The sequence below is a fragment of the Balaenoptera acutorostrata genome, chromosome 2 (genome assembly GCF_949987535.1).
Source record: "Balaenoptera acutorostrata chromosome 2, mBalAcu1.1, whole genome shotgun sequence".
NCBI classification, from domain to species: domain Eukaryota; kingdom Metazoa; phylum Chordata; class Mammalia; order Artiodactyla; family Balaenopteridae; genus Balaenoptera; species Balaenoptera acutorostrata.
The window spans coordinates 57,805,745-57,833,107 of NC_080065.1; the positions used below are offsets into that span (position 1 = coordinate 57,805,745).

General features: G+C 42.5%; 1 protein-coding gene across 3 annotated transcripts in view; it reads left to right on the top strand.

The window, feature by feature from the left end:
- Nucleotides 1-4,355: 4,355 nt before the first annotated feature.
- PIK3R1 (phosphoinositide-3-kinase regulatory subunit 1) overlaps nucleotides 4,356-27,363 on the top strand; it is an 82,316-nt gene continuing 59,308 nt past the window's right edge. The window contains exons 1-2 of one of the 3 annotated variants that reach the window (XM_057540531.1): nucleotides 4,356-4,495; nucleotides 15,368-16,087. In XM_057540531.1, coding sequence (XP_057396514.1) covers nucleotides 15,754-16,087 — 334 coding nt within the window. In that variant the 5' untranslated portion in view covers nucleotides 4,356-4,495; nucleotides 15,368-15,753. Of the gene's footprint in view, nucleotides 4,496-5,241; nucleotides 5,443-15,367; nucleotides 16,088-27,363 lie in introns of those variants that run through there. The other 2 variants (XM_057540532.1, XM_057540533.1) reach the window with 2 other exon arrangements.

Here is a 27,363-nt window from a genome sequence, read left to right on the forward strand (position 1 = left end):
CCATATTAACAAATTGAAGAATAAAAACCATATGATCATCTCAATAGATGCAGAAAAAGCTTTTGACAAAATTCAACACCCATTTATGATAAAAACTCTCCAGAAAGTGGGCATAGAGGGAACCTACCTCAACATAATAAAGGCCATATATGACAAACCCACAGCAAACATCATTCTCAATGGTGAAAAACTGAAAGCATTTCCTCTAAGATCAGGAACGAGACAAGGATGTCCACTCTCACCACTATTATTCAACATAGTTCTGGAAGTCCTAGCCACGGCAATCAGAGAAGAAAAAGAAATAAAAGGAATACAAATTGGAAAAGAAGAAGTAAAACTGTCACTGTTTGCGGATGACATGATACTATACATAGAGAATCCTAAAACTGCCACCAGAAAACTGCTAGAGCTAATTAATGAATATGGTAAAGTTGCAGGTTACAAAATTAATGCACAGAAATCTCTTGCATTCCTATACACTAATGATGAAAAATCTGAAAGAGAAATTATGGAAACACTCCCATTTACCATTGCAACAAAAAGAATAAAATACCTAGGAATAAACCTACCTAGGGAGACAAAAGACCTGTATGCAGAAAACTATAAGACACTGATGAAAGAAATTAAAGATGATACCAACAGATGGAGAGATATACCATGTTCTTGGATTGGAAGAATCAACATTGTGAAAATGAGTATACTACCCAAAGCAATCTACAGATTCAATGCAATCCCTATCAAATTACCAATGGCATTTTTTACGGAGCTAGAACAAATCATCTTAAAATTTGTATGGAGACACAAAAGACCCCGAATAGCCAAAGCAGTCTTGAGGCAAAAAAATGGAGCTGGAGGAATCAGACTCCCTGACTTCAGACTATACTACAAAGCTACAGTAATCAAGACAATATGGTACTGGCACAAAAACAGAAACATAGATCAATGGAACAAGATAGAAAGCCCAGAGATTAACCCACGCACCTATGGTCAACTAATCTATGACAAAGGAGGCAAAGATATACAATGGAGAAAAGACAGTCTCTTCAATAAGTGGTGCTGGGAAAACTGGACAGCCACATGTAAAAGAATGAAATTAGAATACTCCCTAACACCATACACAAAAATAAACTCAAAATGGATTAGAGACCTAAATATAAGACTGGACACTATAAAACTCTTAGAGGAAAACATAGGAAGAACACTCTTTGACATAAATCACAGCAAGATCTTTTTCGATCCACCTCCTAGAGTAATGGAAATAAAAACAAAAATAAACAAGTGGGACCTAATGAAACTTCAAAGCTTTTGCACAGCAAAGGAAACCATAAACAAGACGAAAAGACAACCCTCAGAATGGGAGAAAATATTTGCAAATGAATCAACGGACAAAGGATTAATCTCCAAAATATATAAACAGCTCATTCAGCTCAATATCAAAGAAACAAACACCCCAATCCAAAAATGGGCAGAAGACCTAAATAGACATTTCTCCAAAGAAGACATACAGACGGCCACGAAGCACATGAAAAGATGCTCAACATCACTAATTACTAGAGAAATGCAAATCAAAACTACAATGAGGTATCACCTCACTCCTGTTAGAATGGGCATCATCAGAAAATCTACAAACAACAAATGCTGGAGAGGGTGTGGAGAAAAGGGAACCCTCTTGCACTGTTGGTGGGAATGTAAATTGATACAGCCACTATGGAGAACAATATGGAGGTTCCTTAAAAAACTAAAAATAGAATTACCATATGACCCAGCAATCCCACTACTGGGCATATACCCAGAGAAAACCGTAATTCAAAAAGACACGTGCACCCGAATGTTCATTGCAGCACTATTTACAATAGCCAGGTCATGGAAGCAACCTAAATGCCCATCAACAGACGAATGGATAAAGAAGTTGTGGTACATATATACGATGGAATATTATTCAGCCATAAAAAGGAACGAAATTGAGTCATTTGTTGAGAAGTGGATGGATCTAGAGACTGTCATACAGAGTGAAGTAAGTCAGAAAGAGAAAAACAAATATCGTATGTTAATGCATGTATGTGGAACGTAGAAAAATGGTACAGATGAGCCAGTTTGCAGGGCAGAAGTTGAGACACAGATGTAGAGAATGGACATATGGACACCAAGGGGGGAAAACTGCGATGAGGTGGGGATGGTGATGTGCTGAATTGGGCGATTGGGATTGACATGTATACACTGATGTGTATAAAACTGATGCCTAATAAGAACCTGCAGTATAAAAAAACAAACAAAACAACTAATACTAAACTTTCATTGGGTTATTTGTATGGAAATATGTTAATATAAATGTTTCAGACATTACATGAAATTTCTAAAAATCTTAAAAAAAAAAAAAAAATTTGAATATTAGTGATATGGCGGGGAGGTATCAGTTTAATAAAGATGAAACAAAGACTAAACTTATTCAATTATGGAAAGAGAACCATATTGTCCTATCATGGAACACTCTTTGGACTTAATGCTATGTGTTCAAATATGACAGAAAAATATTAAAGAAAAAACAACATATACTGGAAATAAGTTGTTGAAGTCTATCTAGAAAAGGAAGCTTGATTAAGGATTTCATGCTATTTTTAGGTTTGGGGGGAATAGAACCCCCTTATAACAGTATATAAATGTCTTTCCAGGAATTCATCGTGTATAAAAGGAGACAGCTGGTGAGGTTTCTTCAGACGCAAGCCTAAAGGAAATACAGCAAACGTCACAGCAGTTACATCTCAGCTTATTGGACTGGATCAAAGTAACTCTATCTCAGGGTGAGACCCCTCATTTCATTTATAAATCTCAGGCAAACAATATATGAGGTCCTTCATTTCACAGGATGGGTGGGAATCATGTAGCTTAGTAAACTTCATATTTACTTTTAGATGAAGTGGATTCTTAAACAACACAAGTATCTGTCTGCTTTTGTATCTCCACTTCAAGAAATATGCTGTAATAACAAAAATGCCAGGGCCTGAAGACCCTAAAGTAGAACTAACTTGTCCGTTAGAATGTGAGTCACCTTTAAGAATGATTATATTTCCTTAGGACAGTCAATAAATTTCAGGATATTCTTTACTTCCAACGCCCAGAGGAATAAACCACCAAATTCAAAGTTTGACGAAAGTCTAAGTGCTTGGTTTAAAAAAAAAAAAAGTAATATTCTTGCAAGGAAATTGGGAAAAGGGCTCTAGGGCAAGTAGGCTGGGCGGGTGCAGGTCTCAAAACCGCAGAAAGAGGAATCTGGGAAGAGCTTTTTAAAAAGCGGACTCAACATGTTTTCACGGGCGAAAGAGGAACAGAGGGTGCTGGCATCCCATCCTACTGTCAGAGGAAGGTTTGAATCAACGTCAGATTTTTCTTGAGCAACTAAAATAATGACGACTAGCTGAAGAGTGTGCATTTGAAAATTAACAAATTTAAGGAACCGTACAATTCACATGAGCTTCCTCCACCGACCCCATGAGCAACCAAGGGGCCATGGTCTGCCTGAGCGACCTACATTTGCTCTGTCATCTCAGGACTGAGAGGAATCAGCCAGCGTGCGCCCTCCTCATAAAACTCTGCCCTTCTGGCGGGCCGGGCCGGCTCCCGGTGGCGGCAGTGCCAGGCAGGCTCCTGGAGTTCTAGGCAGGCTGCGGGCGCTCGTCCCTCCGGTTCACCCTTTCACCCCTCCTTCACCGCCAGGCGCTACGCGGGGTGGCGAGGATTTTCCGCCCACTCCCGCGGCCGCGCTGGCGAGGCCATGAATGGCAGGGCCTCGCGGCTTTGGCGAGCCTGGAATCCGAATCCTCCCCATCCCAGCCACTCCGCTGGGGCGCTGGGGGCTCGAAAGAGGCTGGGGTTTGTTTCAAGACACTGCGATTAGAGACGCAGCTTCTAAGTCGGAATTTGTCCTCGATCTTCCCCTGACCCGCCGCCTCTGGTCTCGAAGACGCCCGGCAGCCGGCTCGGCCGCAGGCGGGCAGCAGCCTGGCCGGCCCGGAGGGCGCAAAGCCAGAGCGCTCGGCCCGGCAGCCCAGGGCATCCCCGCAGCTGGGGGCGGAAGGCGAGCCCGGCAGCAGGAAAGGTTCGCAGGGCTGGAGCTCCACCCCGCTGGCCGCCGGGCTCGGGGGCCCGCAAAGTGAACGGCAGAGGCGGAGGGCGCGGGGCCAGCGGAGAGGGGCGGAGACGCGGGCGCCGGTTGGCGCGGGCTCGGGGGCGGGGCGCGCGGGGCGGGGCCGGAGGCGGGGCCGGCCGCCAGGCGCTGGAGCTGCCGGCGCACGGAAAGGAGTCGCGAGCATCTGGAGCGGAGTTGGAGGAAGCGGCGGCCGCGGCCGGGGCGGCGGGGAGCGGGTCGGGAGACGGCGAGCTTGGGTCGGGAACGGCCGGCGGGTTGGAGCCTGGTCAGGGGCGCATCGGAGCCGTGCGCGCAAGAGGCTGCCGCTGCAGCCTGGGCCCCGCAGAGGAAGGAAGCCGGCCGGCGGGGGAGGTAGGCGGCAGCAGCGGGTCCGGGTGTGTGCTCGGGAGGGGGAGGCGGTGCGTGCGCGCGCGGCCACCGCCGCTCTCTTCCTGTCACCAGCAGCCGCTTCTCCTTCTGCAGAGCCGAGCCGGGGGAAGCGAGCCGGCCGCCGTCCTCCCTGCCGCCGGCATCTCCCGCCCGCTGGGCAGCCGCGGGCCCTCCTCGCGGCCAGCGTCCTGCGTGCCCCCGGCCACCTCGCGGCTCCCGTTTCCCTAGTCCTCTTCCGAGCGGGTTGTGCGCGCCGCCGGGCGCATTCGTCCCTGGAGTTGCAAGCGAACTCGGGCTTCCGCCACCCCTCCGTCACCTCACGCTTCTGTGGGTCCCCACTGTCGCCTTGCTGCAGTTTTCCGGCGCCTTTCAGCAGAGGAGAGCGCCCTGACCGCTGCCTTTGCGTTAGCAGGAAGGAGCTATGCCTTCCCCCGCGCCCTCCGGCTGCACCCGGGTCGCTGCCCGGGCCCTTCTCCGGGGCGAGCGGGGCGGCGGGGGTCCCCGGAGTTAGCCTCCAGCCCCCGCCCTCCGAAGTTCGCCTCCCTCCTCTTCCGGGGTGGGGGAAGTGCGCCTCGGGGCGGCCGGTCATGGGGACCCTAACTCGGCGTGTGGTGCCGACCGGGCCTGGGCAGGTTGTTGGAGGCAGACTTAATGGGGTCTTGGAACAGCCCGGAAATCCAGGTTTTTTGTAACGCGGGGCGAGGCTGGAGGGACTGGCCCAGCAATATGGAGCCGGCTAGAGAGAGCGAGAGAGCGTGCAAACCCGAGCTGAAAGATCGTGGGGAATTGTCTGGAATCCACAGCTCTCACACTCACTTCCCAAGGGCAGAAACTGCCCCGCAGATCACAAGACAAAGAGAACAGGAAAGCTCAGACCAACCGCTCCAGTGCAGAAATGTACTTTGGTAACCAGAATTCGATCATGAAATGTAAGGGTGTGAGCGGAATGGCTGTTACATGTTGAATGCAGAATGTGTGTGGACTGGATTTGGGGAAATTCTTCTGCTTCTCTGGGCGCAATTAAGATCAGAAAGGTCTCACTTATACCGTTAATCCCTGGTGGAGCTGCAGCACTGTTGGTATCTGAGTATGAGTTTACTCTGTTTGGGGGTTTTGTGACTTTAGAAGTGATAGGGGTTTGGGGGGCTTTTTTTTTTTTTTTTCAGTTCTTTTCCTCTTTGTCAGTGCGAAGTACGAATGGATAAAGCAGTTCCGGGTTTTGAATGCAGCATAAGATTGTCATTTCAGTGTGATGGGGCTGGAGTTTTAGTTGTTAGGCGGGACATTCACAAAGTAAGTGACCCAGGGGTTATGTGGAATGGTTTTTGTTTGTTTGTTTTTTAATATTTCATTAGCTTGTCTTGCGTTTGGCAGCTTTAAAAGATGGTTAGGTATTAGCTAGAAAAGGTCAGAGTAGGAAGACAAATTTATTTCTGAGACAGGCTATCAGTAATGGGGCAAATCATCAGGAATTTGGTGACTTCTGCACAGAAGGCCACAAACATCTTTTATTGTTGGAAGAGAAAAAAAAAAGCACCCTCCTAGCCATAATTTTTTGATAGATTACACTGTCTTGAAATAAACAGCTTTTAAAAAGCATAGATGATAGTTTTCTTAGAAACAAAAGTTCTTAAACTTTGGGAAGCAAGTGTTTTGGTCATTACAAAGAAAATACCCTGAGTGATTTTTTGGGGGGATCCCTCTTCAGTTTGGGAAGGTGTGTTTGGTTCAGAATCAGGCTTAAACTGGAAAGGCTGGTGGAGGAGGCTCCCTGCCTTGCAGAAGTGTTGGGTTATGTCACTGCTGGCCTCTTCAGCTTTTATATGACAATTGCAACTAGAGAGTTGTACTTTTTCCATAGAAGTGTATAGATTTTTGTGGTTGGAAGAAAGTTTTATATATCTGATACTGGCTTTCAAAGTGTGATGTGCATTTGCTTTTTAACTTTCATCTTGATTTGGGACCTGTTCTTGCCAGTTGCATAGCAGATAATTTGCATTGTACACACTACTATCTGCTGTTTTATCTGTTTTTGTAAAATGATGGTATCACTGTGTCTTTTCACCTCTGTGATGCTGATAGCCAAGGTGAAAAAGCATTTCACTTCCCATTGATTAATTATATTGTCTTTCCATAGCTGTTTCTTTAAATTTCACTTTATTAAGAACAGTAAATCCCCACAACATTAAGTTGGTTTTGGGAAACAGAAGTGGTACAATAAGTCATAGGTGATACGTATTTTGGTTATTGACAGTGATGATGGTAGTACGCATTTATTTGCTGAAAGTGTTAAGTGCACCTAAGCTAGTTTTTGAAGGGTTTTGGTATCTTCAGTGCAAGCCTGCTCCACTTACTCAAATTTTGTGTTATTAAGAGTGTTGCCCATATATTTAATTAAAATTTTCCATGAATGCCCCGTATTCTTAGGCTAATATGTTCGTCAGAATCTCCTTTTTTTCTTAGGTAGTTCAAGGGAGTATTCTAAAAAGGCATCCACTCTGAAAGATTGTCCACACACTCATTAAAACAGAAACAATTCTAGTTCAGCTCTCATTGTGTTTGCATTTTGTCATATGCAGAATGAGTTTTAGTGAATAGAGAGATGGTCAGTGAGCACATTGAAAATAAAATGATTTCATGGTCAGGTAGAATATAGAAAGCTGAGATCATGTTTGCATTTGGTGTTTTGCTTTTAATTCTCCCACAACTGGGGCATACACAATGCAGAAGAAAAAGGGAAGTGCCTTTTTCAGTATATTATACATTTAGACGGGCCCCCCACAGCTCTTCTGTCTTTTGGAGGATACAGGGATTTGCCAGTGAAGGCAAGAGAATGGAGCATCTTACTGAAGCCCTCAGAAAACAAGAAGTTACTTATCAATGGAAGGAAGGGATTATCACTTCATTTTTACCTTAGAAGGCATAATATCAATTATATAACAGCTTTTAATAAAAAACTTAGGTTGTAATTCATTTAAAAAATATTCATCCTATTTATTGATTTTTTTCCCCGTCTCCTCCACCTACACCCTAATGTGATTACCTGCCATGGTTCTGCCAACTCTCTTATTGGAATTACTTGCTTAAGAGAGTGGCAATTAAAGGCCATTTCATGTACGTATGCCAAAGCAGCTGAAAATAGACTATGTAATTACTCCTAAACTTGTCTGTTTGGGTGATGTTAGGGGTTTTGTCTATTTATTTATTTGAAAGGATAGAATGAGTGTAGTGTACCTTTTGCTTTAAAAAAAAAATAATCTACTATAAAAACATCTTTGGAGATTGTATCCTCCCAACATTGTTTTCCTTAAAGTAAATCCAATACGTACCCCCAGGCACCTGCAATCAAAATAGTTTTCATGTTAACGATCACCCAGAGAGTACTGCGAGTACTGCGATCACAGGAGTCCAGCAAAAGTGAGGAGACTCCAGCAGTGGGTGGAGAGAGTGAAGAAAGCAAGGTGCCTGGGCTGGGTTGGAGTGCTTTGCCCCTCTCCTTTTTCACTGGACCCCTAGTGGTCTAGCCCCGGCGCCCAGCCCCAGGATCTAGGGCTGTAACAGGAGGACGCTGCTGCCTTCAGTCCCTGGAGGACTGCATGAGCGCTGTCACCTTTTCTCTTTGAGGGCAGCTAGGGACCAGCCACCAAACCCTGCTGGAGAGGAGTGTTGCCCCCTAACTCCACCCCCTGCCTCATACCACCCTCTCACGCAGCCCTGGCCCCTCCCAGGTCTCCTTTGCCCTGACCTCTATAGAGCCACCCTCTGCCTCAGGACTAGATGGGCAAAGTCCACGAGCAGCCCTTATCTGTCTATCTATTTACTCTGAAAAGGAGTTAAAGAAACAGTGGAGAGGTTTATTTTGGCTAGCTTGAGGATTCTTTCAGTAGAGTTTGCAGCATTTAGAAGCAGTGCAAAAGAAAATTCTTAGCAAATGTTCTGGTTTTAAAATGAATTCTATAAGTGGTAGTAAGTGGCAATCAATATTAATAGTAATGATAGTAGTAACAATAATCCTACTATAGCTGTGGTTTACTAGGCATGTGACTTAAGCAAATTATTTAACTTCTCTGTGCTTATTTTCCCATCTGTAAAATGGAGATGAGAATCATACCCGGGATGGTTTTAAGGATTAAATGAGTTGACATATGCAAAACTGGAAGAAGTGTGCCTGGCCCCTAATAAGCACTATGTTGGTGTTAATTAAGCTCTAATGATCAAGCATGGAGCACAGTCTTTGTATAAATAATTTCCTTTAATCTTCGTAATAAATCATGGCACACAGAGGTTTAAGTAACTTGCCCAAGTTTAAAAATTTAGGCACCAATGGGGACAAGCATCTTTGAGTGTGAAACCCAGTGCTATACTCACCTTCTTGCTAAGAATTTTACACAGTAGCATTGTATTTTCACAAGAGGGGGGACTCTAGATTGTCTGCTTTAGTCCTGCCATTCCATGGCCGCCTCCTCAGGGCTTCTTCCCCGGGATGATGCAGAGAACTAGAATGGTCCATCCCATGGCCTCTTCTGGGTGATGGAATATGTTTCTCAGGCTCTGGAAGCCACAGCCTCCCTGTGGTGACCACTGAGCCTGAGAACTGCCTCCAGCCTGGTCTGTGTCTCTGCCCCTCGGCAGTGCTCCGCTATCCCATCACCTTGCTTTCTGGAGAGCCCTGTGTCCTTGTTTGACCGGGGCTTGTCCTGTCCCCCCACCCCCATATCCCCAACCCCCAGAGGGCTTGCGGGCAGGAGTTGTGCCCTAGGTGCCCTGCTTCCCCAGAGTGCAGACCCAGCCCTGAGCGCGGCAGCCTGGGACACGTTCTGGTTGGTTTGAAAAATGAATGGAGATACTTGAGGACTGTGGCTTGGGGCTTCCTCTGAGTCCATCATTTTATTTTGTTTTAATTGAGGTAAAATTTACATCCCATAAAATTTTACCCTGAGCCCATCATTTTAGCTTGAAATTCATTATGTTAGTAGGAAATTTTAACTGTTCAGTTTGATTTTCATGATTTCCAGGACACTATTTGAAAGGTAAAAAGAGTTTTAAATAATGAATTGTGCATTTTGTTTTTTAAAAAGGCTGTGTGAATTTAGTTAGGGAGCTTGCCCTACTCAGAGCTACCACACTGAAGATGGAGAGGTGAATTATAGGTCTGGGGGCCCAGGAACCTCTCTGTAGCTTTGCAGCTGGATTGAAAGTCCATTTTGTGCTGGGACCCAGGGCCAAACTGCTGACTTCATGGCAGGATAGAATCACACGATCAGGTTATATTCTTGATTTATTTAAAGTGATTTGAAAGTATCCTTTATTCCTGCCTCCCCACCAAGTTTGCTAAATCCCCGTCCTTTGTGAAAGGGGAAGGAGTAAGTCAACAAAGTCAGAGGACTTTTCAAAGAATTTTGTTTGGTTCTTTGCCCAAACGCCTGCGGGTTAGAGGGTTTAAATTGAAAATTTACTTTCAAGCAGTTGTACATTAAAAAGTCATGGATTGCTCCTTGTCGGGCATCAGAAACAACTTTATTCTGAGGAACAGAATGGGAATTGGTCGGTGTTTTAGCAGAGAGAGAAAAATCTGTCTTCCGAGTAATGGTATTGCAGGCAGTCTTTGAAAGGCTTGAAAGACAGGAGCAAAATAATTCCCGTGAAGGAACTTTTGAACTGTTGCATATGATGTTCTGTATGAGTAAGTTAATTTGTTATTTGTTCCTAGGACTCCTTTATACCTTTTGTTACAGTAACTTAGGTTATGTACTGTCTTGGAGCATACGTCATAAAACTGCCTTGGTTATTTGAAAACATTAGATTATCCACATATAAAAATCTTAACTGTGGAAATAATTCTGTTGAAGCTGGCTGGAAACATTTCAATGAACAGGTGTATGTAGCCGAAGAGGTTGGAGGGGTAAGCTTGTGAATCTGGGCACCATGTAGTATCGGCTCCGCACTGATCACAGGAGAGTGATCTAGGCACTACCAGTGCCCCGGTCTGCTGAGTCTTCTGCTCTGTGGGTGAGAGAGAAATTTGAGGGTGAGACAAAAGAGAACTTGCCAGTCCTCTAAACGTGATAGCCCTGGTGACTGTGGACGGTGCTTCACTTACACCCCCAGGGAGGAGCTGAGCTGTTAGAAATTGTGCGGTGAGGGGCCTGGGGTAGCAGCAGGGGGCAGAGATGCCAAGAAGCATGTAGGTGACAGAAGCTGAAGCTTGTAGAGCAGAAATGGGCAGGATTCCAGAAGTGATGTACCCAGTATTCTTTGATTCACTGGTTCATGGACTTCTTTGGCAAGGATGCATCTTTTTTTTTTTAAAGAAGTTTGTTTATTTATTTGTTTATTTGTTTGTTTGTTTGTTTATATTTGGCTGTGTTGGGTCTTCGTTTCTGTGCGAGGGCCTTCTCCAGTTGCGGCAAGCGGGGGCCACTCTTCATCGCGGTGCGCGGGCCTCTCACTGTCGCGGCCTCTCTTGTTGCGGAGCACAGGCTCCAGACGCGCAGGCTCAGTAGTTGTGGCTCACGGGCCCAGTTGCTCCACAGCATGTGGGATCCTCCCAGACCAGGGCTCGAACCCGTGTCCCCTGCATTGGCAGGCAGACTCTCAACCACTGCGCCACCAGGGAAGCCCCGGCAAGGATGCATCTTAATGAAGTCTCTTTGGAAGAAAATCTGCGTGGTCCAGGTTGCTGAGTCTCAGACTAAGGGCACTCCTGCTGAGTTATAATGGCTTTTTTTTGTGCAGGTGTTTTTGTGAAAGAGCCACAAGCACTGTTGGTAAGGCCACTGTCACAGAGAGCAACAAGCAGACCTTCAAGATGAATCTGAGAGGTCAGAGTGTGGGAGCAAGGAATCTGCACCATTGACCCCATGGACATATCTGGGCCGCCCTGGGGCATCCGAGCAAGCTGAGTTTGGGCAGTAGGTTCTAAGGTGTTAAAAGTGGTGGCTCTGGAGCCAGACTGCCTGGATCTGAACTCTAGTTACACCTCGCCCTTGGTGAGTGTTATCATGGCCGAGATATCACAGCCAAGACGCTGAACTCTCCACACCTCGTTTTCCTCCTATGTAAAGTGAGAATGTTGATAGTACCCATCTCTTGGTTACCTTGAGTATTGAACACGTTAATACGCCTATAGCTCCCACTGAATATTTGATGGTGACGATTGAATGGGTTAATACACCTATAGCTTCCAGTATTTGGTGACGACAACAGTGGCAGCCATTAAAATGGGCATGGCCGTCAGGAGAAAGTGTACAGTGTGCAGCAGGGGAGGGCCGCCCTCCTCCTCCCTCTAGCCAAGGCCTCTCTGCACCTCCCCATGGGATGCGCTCCACTCACCACCCCACGGCTAGTCAGCGCTCCCTCTTAATTGGCACCGAATCATGGCTGACCTTGGACTGTTTGGATTGGTCTTCCCGGCCTTGAAGGTGGAGTCCCGGAAGATAAGAGTGGTGTGTGCTGCTTATGGTCCAAGAGTCATTAGAAGATCTGGGGTTCTCTTGGTCAGTTGAGGGCCCAGAGTTCTGCACAGGATTCTTCTGCACAGAAAGTAAGGTGGTTCTTACAAACGGTGAGGGAGGAGGACTTTGTAGAGACAGGTAGATCTCCGGCATCTATGGCGGGAATTGTTACTCTAAAGTCTGGTCTTGCTAAAGTCTTCGGGTTCCTCAGCGTTCTTTGTCTCCTTGCAGGGATTTAGCCTCAGGCCAATGTAAACACCGTTCTTAGGTTTGTAAAACCTTGAGCAGACCTGGATCTTTTCTTACTGCAGCGTCCCCTGGTGAGGGACAAGCATAGCTACATAGGTGTGCCATGAGCAGGGCTTGGCGGTTGCTGAGCGCCGTGTAGCGGGGAGAGGAGGAACTGAGGGGGACAGAGTAGGAGGGAGAGAGAGGAATTATTATACTCCCCATTCTGTTAAGAATCTCACCAAACTGGCCTCCTGGGTTGTTGAAATAGAGGAAGCCATAGGCAGCAGCTGGCGGAAAGATCTACCCAGCCTACTAGTTGAGGATTTTTTTTTTCCAAAAAAACATACATTGCCAGGAAAAGCTAACAAAAATTTCAAGGCAGATTTGGAGGAATTAAATTATTCTCAGGCATATTGCCTGGTTTCCAGGCATTTAGGGATATGTAAATTTTCATGTTCTGTGTCTCATTTGTAACAGTACATTAGTACTAAAAATGGGATTTGCTAGTTCTACATTTTCTTGTGAATTTATGCAGTGAATATTTAATTTGATTCTGGATCTAGCAAAAGGAGAGGCTGTCTTCAAACATAACATAGTTTATTTTTCTCATATGCTCTACTGGCTGCTTTAATTTTTTTTCTCTGCCAACTGAAATACAAAGTAGAATACTACTGCAAATTAATATTCTTGCTACACAAAGATCTCCAGTGTTTGTTTTTCCTTCTTTTAATATGTAACTCTCCTAAGAGCGTTATTGTATTACAGCTAAGAGGCTTTAGCCATGTAAAGTTGAATACTTTACACTTCTGAATGCCAGCATAACAATTAATCTGTGATTAGATTTGCTTCTTAAGATGCCTACACCGCAGAGTGCCTATAATAATAAACTTCTAAAGGGCTCCATTCTTGAAAACTTATAAAAGCTCTCTTTGACATAGCACACCGAAATTGTGAGGCTATTGTTTTTATTGCTTTATTGTTCAGCCAGCTTAACTGAAACCTTTAGTTTGCTTTTCCTCTTTCTAACAAAGATAACGTGGAGAAATGAACGGAGCGCATAGTGTGTCCCTGTGCACATTGTTCTCTACTGTTCTAGCGGCTATCCAAGCTGCCTTACTGCCTCGCTAACTTAAAGAGCCTCGGACTCTCTAAGCCCTCTGCCTCTACTAGTTAAAAAAAAGAAAAGAAAAAACTTGCATTTCCGTTTCCCCCTCCACTGAGCTGTCTTCATAGAGTGATCTGCAGCAGCCATCTCTACTTTCTCTTTATTCCTTAGCTCCTTAAACTCTGGTTACTATCCCCAATACTACTAGACTAGAGTGGGCTTTCTCAAGTCCGTGATGATTCTACTATGGACAAAAGCCCCAGATGACCTAGCCCTGCCTGTTTCCCACTTCCGGAGGCCTCTGCAGGATTTAGTCTTAGAGATCACCTTTTCCTACCTGAACCCTCTTATCCCTTGTTTCCAGGACATTACATTGTCTTCAGACCTTGACTTTCCCTTCTTAGTGGCATTCATTGAACCTCGATGTTTGGTCCTTGGATCTTTTTTTTTTTTTTTTTTTTTTACTTTTAATATTTTTCCTCTGAGTTCCTTCATTCCATTGAGCTTGGTCTTGCCTTATTTGCGGCTGATTACCAAACCTCAGGTGTGTTTCCTCTCCTGAATCACAGACCAGGTTTTCAACGACCGACGCTTGCATTTGGATGCCCAGCATCACCATTAGCCCATCAGGCCTCCTGGCTTCCCTTTGCCTGATATTGGTAGCTACATTCTTCTTGTGAACTCAGGATCAGGCACCTTTTGCTTCTCTCTTTCTTTCTTTTTCTTCTTCTTTTTTTAAACATATGTATCATTTTTATTGCTTTTTAAGAAAGGAATCAATATAAAATTAAAACAGTAATCAACTTTGGGATAAAGGAGAAAGTGCGAGAGAGAGAAGTTTTTCCTTTTTATTTTGTACTTGTATTTTCTGTACAATTTATACTTTCTATTTTACTTTTTTGCTAGGAAGGTACCAACAAAATGACCTATGCTCTGCTATTATGTACTGAGTTTTGTGTCTTTATTTCTTTGGCTTAAAAATACTAATATGTTGCTAAACAGACACACAGGTCAATCTCTTTGATTATCTCTTTGATTATCTCATGTCATGCAGAAATGAATTCTAAAATAGCTGGCCGAGTGGATGATCTTTAAGGTCCAGCAGTCAGCTAGTACCTTGAACCTTGGCTCAGCCCTCCAGCCTGGGAAGAGCCCCTTCCTCTTGGCTTCTCTGCCATCCTCTGTTTCTCATACGCTGCAGTCTGTCCATCTCCCCAACCAGGATCCAGTACCCAGTACCATGTGCTTCTCTCTTTCTTGATCCATTTTTCAGCATTGCCACGTCCCACACATGCTTCTTTCTCCCTTACTTCAGTCCTCCCCTTTCCGTACCTTCTGCTGCCACTTTGGTTCACGCCTTCATGGCCACTTGCCCAGATGGCTGCAAAACACCTTTCATGGCTTTCCTCTTCTGTCCCTATGCCAGTCCCTTCCATGCACCAGGATTAGATTGAGGTTCTTCAAGTGCCGCTCTGGTCTTGTTGTTCCCCTCTCTCCAAGCCTTTTTCCAGCTCCCCATTGTAGATTACATCACTCATAAACTGGACACGGGCATGTTTGATGTTTGTTATACAACCCCTGCTTATCTTTCTAACCCGGATGTGATGTTCCCTCTTTGGCTTCACACATACTGGTCTGCCTGTTCTAGCTCTTCCCAGAATATGACATATGCTTCCTCACACCTGTACGTAAGATCATGCCACACGTTCTCTTCTGTCTTCAGATGCCTGCAGTGAGATGTGGTCTCTCCCTTGTTTGAACTCCCTAGCGTTCAGTCTCTGCTCTCTTATGACATTTACCTAGTGTTACAGTTCCTTGTGTCCTGTCTTATCTCTGAGATGTTGCCACATGCCAGCATCCCTCCCACCCTGCCGAGTGCTCTTAGAAGGCGGGGACTGCCTGCCTCACTAATCTTCGTTGTGTATACCATGTCAAGCAAAAGCATACTGGCCTGTGTATGTCTGCCAGGTTGATTAAGTACTTGTTGAATGGAAGTCGAAATTCAGATCCACACAGATGGCCAAGTGTGCCGTTGATTCATAAGTCTTGTTTTCCCTTTGCTAGGTGCAGCTCGCACGTGGTCTATGCCATAGTCAAATCAGATGACAGATGGACAGTGTGACAAGAGCGTCAGAAAGGATCGGGCCTCGAAGGGAGAGTCAGCCCCGAGTCAATGTGTTGACGAGTTGCTGAAAAGGAAGCCAGTGGGAAGACTGCGGCCACAGAGGAAGTGAGCCCTGACTTCAGTCACACCCTTGATGGAGGACAGATGGACGGCCGGATGGCCAATCACCTCTCCTCTTAAACCTTTGGAGAGTTATCCTTTATCCCCTGCTGGACGTGTATTAGGAACCTTAACACACTCTCTGAATTCACTTTCCGTAGAAACGTCAGGTTAGACTGCAGCGTGCAGCCGGCCTCAGCTGTCGCATGGTCGCAGGTCTGCAGCCATGAGTGCCGAGGGGTACCAGTACAGGGCGCTGTACGACTATAAAAAGGAGCGGGAAGAAGACATTGACTTGCACTTGGGGGACGTACTGACTGTGAATAAAGGGTCCTTAGTAGCTCTTGGATTCAGTGATGGACAAGAAGCCAGGCCTGAAGAAATCGGCTGGTTAAATGGCTATAACGAGACCACGGGGGAGAGGGGGGACTTTCCGGGAACTTACGTAGAATACATTGGAAGGAAAAAGATCTCACCGCCCACACCAAAGCCCCGGCCACCTCGACCCCTTCCTGTTGCACCAGGTTCTTCAAAAACTGAAGCAGACAGTGAGCAACAAGGTCAGTATTGATGAGTGATTGCTTCATGACTCTTTTTTTTTGTTGTTTGTTTGTTTAAAGGAAAAGTCTCACATTGGTTGAGCTGGGCTGAAACGCTCTGGGCAGAAGTTGTTTTGGCAACTTTACCTGAATTTATGTATGGTGCATAAAAGTTTGGTCAATCATTACATGGCTAGAAATTTGTGTTTGTGGGGTGGAGAGTTGTTATAAAACTAGGGTGATGATATCTGAGAACCTTTTCAGTTAGTGTCTCTAAACACTGTTATTAGAGTTGCCATGGAATTAAACACCTTTTGCATTCTTATTCTTGTAACTGGTATTATATACCTAAGTAATCATTCTGGGAAAGTAGAGGGTAAGTCTGATGTAAGTATATTTAACATTAATATGATCTGCATGGAAAATGGAGAGAGTAATAAAATGACCACAGAACTCAACGGAGAAGAAACCATTGTTTTTATAACCCGGTGTCTACCTCTTGGTTTCCTCACCAGGAATACTGGCTGACGCTGAAACTCTGTCCTGTAGTTAGTGTAGACTCACAGGGAGTCCTCTTCCTGCCTGGGTAGTGTCATCTGTAGCATTAATGCCAATACTGTGCTTGGCCTTCATGAGAAAAAAAAAAAGAAAAAAAATCACTGAATATTTTTCTCAAATGGAAAACACCTTGATCCAAAACCCACTCATTGTTCATTGGAGATGGTCCCCACTTCAGCTCTGAGCACAGCTGTTCCTTAAGGTATTTCTTCTGTTCAGTTTCACACAGAGGCAAGCCTTTTACTCCGCTTTGCTGTTAACAGCCTTGTCAAATCATTCATTTCTTCACTGGTAAATGTCAAGCATTGTTCCCCCTGTATAATCTTTTCCCCAGAGAATGAGAAAGGCATGGAAAGATGTGTTTCAAATGGGTGGACTCAACTGCGGTGGTATGTGTCAAGTAAAACTGACTGTGGGCATCACGGTGTATTTCTGGAAGAGATCCTGTTACTATTGTGTCTTCTTTAATGTTGGCTTATTTTAGCACAAATGAATGAGGTACCGGGAATGAAGAAGCAGAATGCAAGGGTAAATGGAATTGGGAATATTTTATAAATGTCGAAGAACTCACTAAGGATACTTGAAGGGAAGAGCTTTTCTCTTCCCATCCCAGCCCAAAAGGGATACTTGTTTTATAAACATTATACCGTACTTTAGAAATAATATTCAAATGATATGTTTTACTTGACAGTTCAAAAGCAAAAGTTAGTTTTTTTTCTAGATGAATCAAAAAAACTTGACTCTGAAAGTTTTTGGTATATATGTAATATATATACAATTTTGTCATTTTATATATATGTATATATATATATAAAATTATATAATTTTGTCAACCATTGTGTTTCTTGCATAGTTTCACTTAGCCGAGGGGAGGTATATACATACTTGTTTTTTCCTACCAAACTACATATTTTTAATTTGACTTTTGATTTTTTAAGTTAGATACACTTCCTAATATGTAGGCTAATTCAAAAGGAAAAATGATATAATTTCTCCTGGCATACAAAAGATTACAGACTTATAAAAATATCTGAGTCAGGTTAGAAAAGATTATTTAAAAGGGGTACCTTGTCAAGATTAGGGACAAACAGATTTTGTAAAAATAGCTTCTAAACAAAGATTGCATTTGATATTTTCATTTGGGTATAGTATACGGGAAAGCAAGTGTTTCCTTAAAAATAATTTTCTCTTTGTAGGATCTAAGCTATTTTATAACGCTTTCTTTCTCACGTAATGTGGTAACAACTGAGATTTTTAACATCTTTTTCTTTTTTTTTATAATACATAGAAAGAGTAAAATGAAATATTTTAGCAGAGTTTAAGAAAGAGACCCACGGTAATGTGCATTAAAGTATTAGAGCAGGCCTGAATATAAATGAGAAATTAGGAGCAATTGAAAGGTTGAAAAGACAGTATGGGGGGTTGGGTGGGGAGTTGAGGAACTAAATATTAGATTTTCTAGAAATGTTAATCTTGCATTCTCATTTTAATATGATTCCTATGAAATGAGAATTCAACAGCTCCTGCTAGTTGCCTGTCAAATTGATATGGAAAGTAGTTGTAAGGACAGACTTATTTGTTGGAACCTGTGGGGCTTTAATTTCTTTTGCCTGAGGGTGTGTTTATTTGAAAAGTGTTTGCAGGGACAAATTATGTGAAGGTGAGAAAGGATAGTACTTTTCTCTTCTTACTGAAATTGAATTCTTTCGCCTTTTTTTCCTTTTTACTCCCTCACCTTACTTAGCCTGTTTTTCATGTTTGACTGTATTTTATTGAGAAGGTTACCCCGGTGACATGCAGGTCTCTTTTGCAGAGGGAGTGTTATGGGGACAGTGGGCACGCCCCTGAGATGAGCGTGGGATAAACCTACCTTTACGCCCTTCTCACCACCTTCCCTCTTTGTATTTAAAAGAACGTTGTCTTTAAACTCTGCCCACAAGTAGCATCTGTGTGAGGAGTTCCCCCTGATGACAGAACCCACTTTTTGCTTTTCTTGCATGTTCCTAGAAAGAAAGCTGTGATGTCTCACATTTTGGGGAAAAGAGAGTCAAAAACCCATTTGAAGATCTGATCCCCCAGCTCCTCTCAGGAAAATGTACCTTCCACCAATCCAGTTTGTGTACAGTTTTCTTATGAAGCCCTGGCCTAGTTTGGATTGAATTTGTATATTGGATAATCTTATATTTCTTGGAGTTTAAATCATTCAGTAAATATGAACTGAGCCCCTATCTTGTGCTAGAAAGCAGGGATGAAAGATGAAGTCAGGACCCGAGAGAGACGGCGTGCCCTCTGATACCCTTTCCGGCTCCTCTCCCACCTCGGGCCTCTGCTTGGACAGTTCTTCCTCAGCCATCCTCTTAGCTGACCCACCCTCCACTCTTTGCTTAAAGCTTTCTTCTCAAGGAGGCTGGCTCTGCTCATCTCGTTTCACGTACAGCCTGCCCTTCTGCTTTTGCAAAGCATTTATTATCTAACCTACTCTAGAATTTACGTACCACATTGTTCGTTTATTATCTGTTCCCTCCGGTAGATTGTAAGCCCTGTGAGGGCAGGGGTCTTGGATGTCTCTCCGTTATCCCAAGTACCTAGAACAGCATCGTAGGTGCCTAGCAAGTGGACAGATGCTTGCTGTGGAAACGCATCATCCAGCTGTTTCACATCCCACGTGACTGTGGAAGTGAGCCACGTGCTTGGTATGTCATGTGCAGGCACACGGCTGTAACAACCGATTCTGTTTTTAAACATCACGGTTTATTGTTATTCACATCATTCACGTCTGAGGAATCTTGACCTGGCCTTGACCGTCGCATGCTGTGTCTCCAAAGCTGTTATTTTTTACCCCATTTCCTAGGACTGGTAGTTCTGCGGGTGGGAAAGCATGTTGAGCTGAGAGTGTACTCTGTCAGCCACTTAAGCAAAGTTAATAGAACACGTGTCAAGATCAGCACGTGTCCTCGGGCACAGATTTTATGCTGTCCCTCCCCCTCTTTTATCTCCTCTTTGCATGGAAGCTAAAATCACAGATATGAGCATCACATTTCATTTTCCCACAACCCAGTAAAGCCCCGTTTTACCTTCTTTGGAGAGAACCTCTTCCCCGTCTGGTGCAGGTGAACGGTGTGATGGGGGCGCACAATGGGTGGTACATGCTCCTTAGGGGAGGCGAGCTCTTGAAAGGCCATCCTCCTGCTCTTTCTGCATTCAGCGGTGCTTCCATATTTCCCCTGACACAGGGAAATGAGCTGATGGAAGTGGGGATTTAGGGATAAGAGAACCAAACTGTATTCCTTTTATAAGTAAGCTGTCCAGTGGGGCTATTTCTTGAGACAGTATTCTGAGATCCTTTGATTAAAGTCACACTAATCCAGAATATTTAGACTAGTGAGATTCCATGACCACGTCAGTTTGTATAGGATGTTGAAATCTGCTAGCTTGAGAGATCACTTAGGAATCTGAGTTCATCCCCGCTTCCATCCCCCATCTGCACACCCCTCCCCCAGCTCCCACTCTGGACCCTGACAGTGGGTCCCAGCTGGTCCTACATATAAAACATAAAGCACACATTTGGTGTGGGCTGTTTTAAACTTTGATCAAAATTCCTTCTAAACAGAAAAAAAGAAAAGCTTGCAGCTTGTGTTTGCTTTCACGGTCTCCCCAGCCACGTGATTTTTCCATTTCTCACACTCAGCATTTGAGTGTCCCTCCACGGTTGTCGCCCCCTGTCTAGAAAGCAAGGCTGTAATAAATCACGTAAATTGACTACACTGTACAGAGGTCGCAGAGGATGGTGACCCCCGATCCCAAATTGTACACCTTTGCTGAGCCCCCTGGTCGGAAAGTACTGCTGTGACTCACAGAAATAGTACCTGTGAAAGTAGTTTGCTTTGCTTCACGAATTCCTGCCTTTATGAATTCTGTTTTAGTTCAGAAGCTGCCGTGTCATAACTTTCCTCACCTTTTCTCCTACTTAAGTGAGACTTTGCTGTGAAGTGGGAGGACTGTGGTTAACCGCCCCCAGTGATGGGGTGAGGCCTCTGACCTTGGTGCTGACTCCCTGTTTTTCATCGATCACTGTGTTTTGGGGAGCAAGCAGGCCTGGTTGCAGGATATTTGAAGATCAGGGCCTTGGACTCCTGTCTTTAATTTCTGACCCACCAGAAAAATTAATCAGAACAGTAGAGATTTTAAACATATACCTGTTCTTTGTTTGTTTGTTTTGGGAGTTTTGTTTGTTTGTTTTTCTTTTGGGCCACACAGCGAGGCTTTCAGGGTCTTAGTTCCCCGACCAGGGATTGAACCCGGGCCCCTGCAGTGAAAGAGCTGAGTCCTAACCACTGGACTGCCAGGAAATTCCCAGCATGTAAGTGTTTGCCCTTTGTGTTTTAGTAGGAAGTGACATCTGAAAGATGTCATCAATATAATTGATGAAAGAGCAGGCCTGAAAAAAACAAATGTGGTAATCATTTTTGATAAAATCAGGTGAGCCTAACCAGTTCTTTTATGACAGACTGTATCACTCAGGCATTTGGTTACATATTATACCAGAGTTCTCCCTCTCAGGAGCACCAGCGTTTCTATTCTTCTTACTAAATTCTTGATTTTTAAGACGTTTTCCCTGTTAATTTTAAATTTAATTATTTTGTTTCCCCAGAAATGTGAAGGAGAAAGTAACCCTAATAAACAATTCCCATATCCACAGTTATTTGAAGAGGTAATTGACAAGAAGAGAAAGTATTCTCGCCTTTGCTGCTTTTTAGCAGGAAGGTTCTGCCCTGAGCTGGCCCAGCCATGTTAGAAATTTACAGGGTGCCCAGAGGTGGGATGGGCAGGAAGGTCCCCTTGTCTCCCAGAGAGGAGAGGACTCCTCCCTCCCTCCTCCAGTCTGTTAATTGACAGGAAGGATTTGATTCTCTCTTTCCTGGAGCTGCGGTGACAGCTAAGTTCAGGGTTACAGATAAGACATTATTTGAGGAAAAGCTTTTCTGCCAGTCTACCATGGCATGTGTCATTTAGGATCACAGCTGTAGTATGCAAATTATATATATTTTTTTACTTAAGTGAGATATATGTTCAGAGGCTTTCATTAAAGCTGCTGGCTCTAGAGATTTCATTCTGTGTTCTTTTTTCCAAAATGGGTAAAGGGTCCAATGTCCCTATCTGTATAACCTAAATAAAGCCCCCACACTTCTGATTCGAGCAGGAGCTGTGTAAGTGGAGTGATCCTATTTTGTTTACTAGCAACCAAGGTAATGTTGATGTTCTAATACAGTTTTCTTTGTCATGAAAGTAGAATTCTGTATGTTAAAAGTGTTTCTATTTTTAACTTTTTAGCTTAGTTGTCAATAGATCCTTTGATAACTTTGAAGTCGGTCTTCCCTTGTTTGTAGGTGAATGCATCTTTGTCTAAAACAGGCAAAATTCTGATTAACAAACACTTCTCCACTAAGTCAGGGTTTGAGAAAATAAATGTTCAAAATTCTGAAATCCAACAACAAATGGCGCCTTATATGCTAAGTAGCTTCCAAAAAGGGGAGAATCTGGTACCTCTGGCAAATAAGAATACCAAGTATTAGATGCCATTTACATATCCATGTTTTTCTTAGTAAAAGAAAGCAGATGTTAGCAGTACAGCTGGCTGTTGCATATTTGTGTCTTTGTTGCTAACAAATTTCCATGAGGAAGGACGTAAAATTGGTTTGAAGGCTAAAATAGGAGAAAATAACTTGGTATTTTAACTAGAAATGAGAAGGATAATTGCATGATGGATTATATCTTAATTTTTGAGGTCTTGATTGAGTTTATAGCATTCAGTATCAAAACAGTGTTTTCAGTTTCAATAAACTAATCTAAATAGAGGAGGTCAAAGCGAATTAGAAATTGACTGTATTTTAATTACTTGGGTACAGTTTCCCTAAAATATCAAGTTTAACGAAATGTTGTCAGAATACTTTATAAATGCATCATTCCTACTTACTAATTTATGTAAAAGACCGTGATATTTTGCTTCTGCTACAATAATTCCATACACTGTACATTTAAAAAATGTTCTGATGAAATATAACTTGCAATTAAAAACAAAACAAACGAGCAGCAGATCTTTCTGTTTAATTTTGCATGGAGAACTTTGTCCTAGTGGCTTTATGCCACCTAAAGTATGGCTGTCATTTTCAGGAATAACTTCTCTGTTCTGTTTCTTGCTTGGGGGTGTTTGTATTCATCTATTTATCTCTTCTCAGTTGATAGCTTGTATTGTGCAATGCCTATAGATTCTCCTGTCCTATCACAATTTGATGCACATTGAAGTTCCCACTGTGAGTTTATTACACTGTATTATAGAAGACTATTTGTAATTTGATGATCAAATCTGATATCCAAGATGGTAAAGATGTAGGCATAAGTGAAATATAAATCCCTGTGGTATATTATTTGAATCAGAAATTCCACTCTGCTTTGCTTTCTGTAAATTCCATAACCCTTCTAATCCCAGTGTTCTCTACTTTGAAAACAAGAAGTAGACGCTGTGTCTTCTGAATTCTGGCTGTATTTTCATTTTAACCTCTTACTGACACTCGATCAGTAAAAGTTTCTCCATTCCTACTCGTAAGAATTGTTGGAGAAGCAAAACCCAGAAAGTATAAGTTCTCACTAGTAGTGTTTCCCCAGTAGTGCAACCCAGAAGCTAGAAGGGAAAATAAGGAAGGAACTCAGAGAAATAAGCAAGGATGGTTGGGCAGATGTGCTCACATGACCTCACTGTAAGATCTGATTGGAGGTTGGTCCTTGGGATGATACAGGATTGTTGCTAATGAAAGCGCCAAATTGGTACCAAGTTTTTGCAAATCTACATACTGTATGATTTTAAGATCTGTTTCACCAAGTGTGAGAATTTATGCTCTAACTCTATTGGTGGGCACTCAGCAGTTGCTGACATCAAAATTGATTTGAGATTCTTCCCATTTTACACATTGCAGTTTATCAGCGAATTCAAAGACATTGATGGAATGCCTCCCTTGGACTGTGTCCGTGTGGCATAGCTACATTTGTTGACATGATATGTGCTCAGAGTTCCTAGGGATTTTTCTAGTGGTTTTTTTCTTAAATTTTCCAAGGCAGATAGAAGGTGATGTTTTTAACATTTGCCTATTCAGGTTATAAAGATTTGTTTATTCAGACCTCTTCAAATTTATGTGATAGCAGTGTTAAAATATGTACCCAAGAGATAACACATTAGCATAGGCATTATGTGAGTCTGCATTGTAAAGCCAGAGGGACTGTTGGGTGGTCAGTGTTATATTCCAAACTTTACCCTAAGGAGCAAAACTGCCATAGTGCCTTCAGACTGCACGAGGTACCACCGTGACAGCGAGAGACAGTCAGCGTTGGTTCCAACTTGCTACTGGGTTTTGGAAAATGCAATTTGCAAAATGACTTGAGGTTGTTCATAAGATAATCTATTGTGAATCCGCATTAAACACTGCTGGCTTTATTTTTTATCCTGTTTAAAAATTTTCTAATGTTTAAGAATGTTGCTTCTTTATCAGTAAATAGTTCATTTGAAATATCTTTCTATTCCTGTTCTTAACTACAGAAACGTAGTTGAATATTTGTATCATTATTAATTTATAATTTCCGAGTATTTTACAACATTGCTTACTTAGGTCTTACCATGTTTTTTCAGGGAGCAAAAAGTAAATTTTCCATTTTCAAAGGAGACAGGTTCAAAGAAGTTTGAGCAAGATGTGACTTTATTGCTAAATAATCGTGATTATCTACAAAGTACCAAGGAACGAGATGTAATGAATTTGGTTAGAACATATCAAAGTATATATTAGAGTCATTTTCCCATGTTTCCCCATGGGTCTATTTAAATATTGAAAATGGCTTTTTCCAAATATACCCTAAAAATTTGCTGACTAACTATTTGCCAAGCATTCTGCTCAGCATTTTAAAGACATTTTTCATTTGATCCTTACAGCCACCCTGCAAATACGGCATTATAACCATTTTCCAGATTAAGAAACTAAAGCTCAAACGATTGTGTAAATATTTAAAAAGGAGGGGGATCCCTAGGAGGAGCATTCAGAGGGTTCAAGAACACTCCAGCAGGCAGTCGTGTGGGTCTTGTTAAGCAGTCCTTTGTGAAGTTATCAGTAACTGAAGGAACCAGCTATTTTCTGCTTTTTGGGTGGTCTGTGATTACGTCTGTTTTATCTGTTAAGTTTCATTGGCTGTTACATTCATACCATCACACAAATTATCTTGTTTTACCTACAACTTATAGCATTTTCTTATGTCTGCTAAATATATGAAAGAGTTGAGTTACAAAGAGACTGATAAGGCCATGAACCTGAGACAAAGTTTGGGGTTATATGTGTGTATGTGCAGTTTTTCTCAAATACACCTTGATCAAATACTCAAAAGTTATGTACCATTGGTAAGTGATTTTCCTTCCATTTCTGTTATTTTTGAAGAAGTTAAATGTCTGCTTCAAATGTTTCCCTGCGCTTCATATTTTCTTACTTCTGATTCATAATTAAATCATTTTGATTAAAATTGAGCAGGTTATTACTTGCTTCTTAAAAGCCAAAAGCTGAGGCTATCCAGCATAAAAATTATGTGTTTTGGCACGTGGACAGCAGCTGCTTAAAATCCCTAAGTATAAGAAATCTGAAGTGGACTCACATGAATCTGAAGTCTTGTACCTGAGTTCTGTCAAAATTAGCAGTAAACGCCATTTTTAAAGTTTGGCTAAATGACTAAATTCCATTGAATGTCAAACTTTATTTCTCAGGAAAGTTAGTCACTGCCAAGTTTATAACATAAACATTCTGTTTCTGTTACCTGAATTCCAAGGACAAGAGGGTAGATGAGGGCAAGTGAAAGGCACAGGTGAATTTAATCCTAGGTGTTTAACTTAAAAGGACACTGTGACATTGCACAGAGAGAGTCTCTCCAAGGACACGAGTGCCAGTAAAAATTCTTGGATGCTTTTATTTTTTACTGTTGTTTTTTTTTCCCCCCAGTTAAAAAAGAAACTTATTTAAAAGTTTCCTGATTTAAAAAGGTCTCTGCCTGGTAGCCCTGACACACTTCTCACTAGAGTCTCTAAGAAGGTAGAGAAAAGTCCTTACATTCTAAACAGTTATAAAAACTAGAACTAGCAGGAGAAATGTCTACTGTAAACCAAATGGAACTGGGTTTAAAAACACAGGCAGAATAAGTTTTGACCACCTAAAAATAGGTAGGCAGAGACACATCCTCCCCAACTCTGCCTGTAATTCAGAAAGAGCCTAGCAGCTGTCCCCAGAATGCTCTGCCCTTCCTCTTTCTAATCTCCCCAACAGTGCCTTTTTATTCAGTGGAAGGTCATAACTCAGAAAATAACCAGGCAGAGCTGGGAGGGTGGGGTAGGGGCTTTATTAATACTGTTACCTCTTGAGAATCTTACTCCACAAAAGCAAAGTGTTGGAGATGGAGTAGAGTTAGACCTGTGTTTCCTGAGGGTTTCAATATTGTTTGAGTCCTCCATCATTCAGAGCCTGGCAGTAAAGGTAGGAGAAGGTTTGCTTTCAGCAAAACTGTATTGAAATGAAAATCACATTGGAAATTGGCCTGAGAACTGTTCATCTCAACCTGCCTACCAACTCTTGGTCTGAAGCCAGCACCCACGTGGATCAAGAGTAGCTCAGAGCAAACACCAGGTCAGGGCAGATATCTCCCTGTATAGTGATCAATAAACAGGGGGGAAAAAAAAAAAAATAGCTGTGCCTACTGAAAAACATTGCTCTGTAAAGGAAAGGAGAGATTGTATCAAAGATTTGAAGGAAGAATAGACCTCCAGCAATGGCCCAAATGAAAGAGGGGCAGAAAGTAGATGATTATGAGCTGAAAAGAACTGGATGGGATGAAATGGGAGTGGAACCATTAAAAAAAAAAAATAATTGTAAAGAAATTAAGAATGCAGTATAGCACATTAAAATCCATAGGAGAGGCAATAAAGAGTAGAATTAACACAGCTGAAAATAAAATTAATGTTGTGGAGGAGAAACTCAAAGCTCTTCCAGAATCGAAAGAGAAAAGAGATAAAAATGAAAGAGAAGATTGTAGATACATAGTAAGAAGGTATAACATGGGGATTTTCAGTGTTGATAAATGAGTAATAAGTCATATCAAATGAAAAAGAACAAACATTTTAAAAATAAGCATGCATGCATTTTGTGCAGATTTGAAAGCGTTGTCCACATTATTTAGATGAAATCAATGAAAGGCCACCTCTAGATATGTTTTGGAAATTTTTTTTTTTTAAATTATAAGAATGCTATTAAACATCTTTCCAAAATATCTGGTTAACTGTCAAGGAACAAAATTCAGGCTTCCTTCTCTTTTGTAGCAGTAAATGCCAAAAGATGGTGGATGCAGAGTTTTGAGGAAGAAAGAAGGTGACTCAAGACCTTAATGTGTTGCTTCCTTATATATCATGTGGAAGGAATTGAGAGGCGTTCTCTGATAAGCAAGAGCTGAGTGAGATATATTCAACTTCTCATGTCACATGGGTGAACTTCAAAATTGCCGTTTCATTGTTAAGCTTTATAATTAGAAAGGCATAGGTTAAAAATGAACTCATTTTGATTAACTTAAAGAATAGAATAAAACTGTAAGTTATATATTTTCCAAATACCTAGAAATACAAGGCATATTCCAAAAAACAGACAACAAAGGGTAAAATTATTATTGACGTG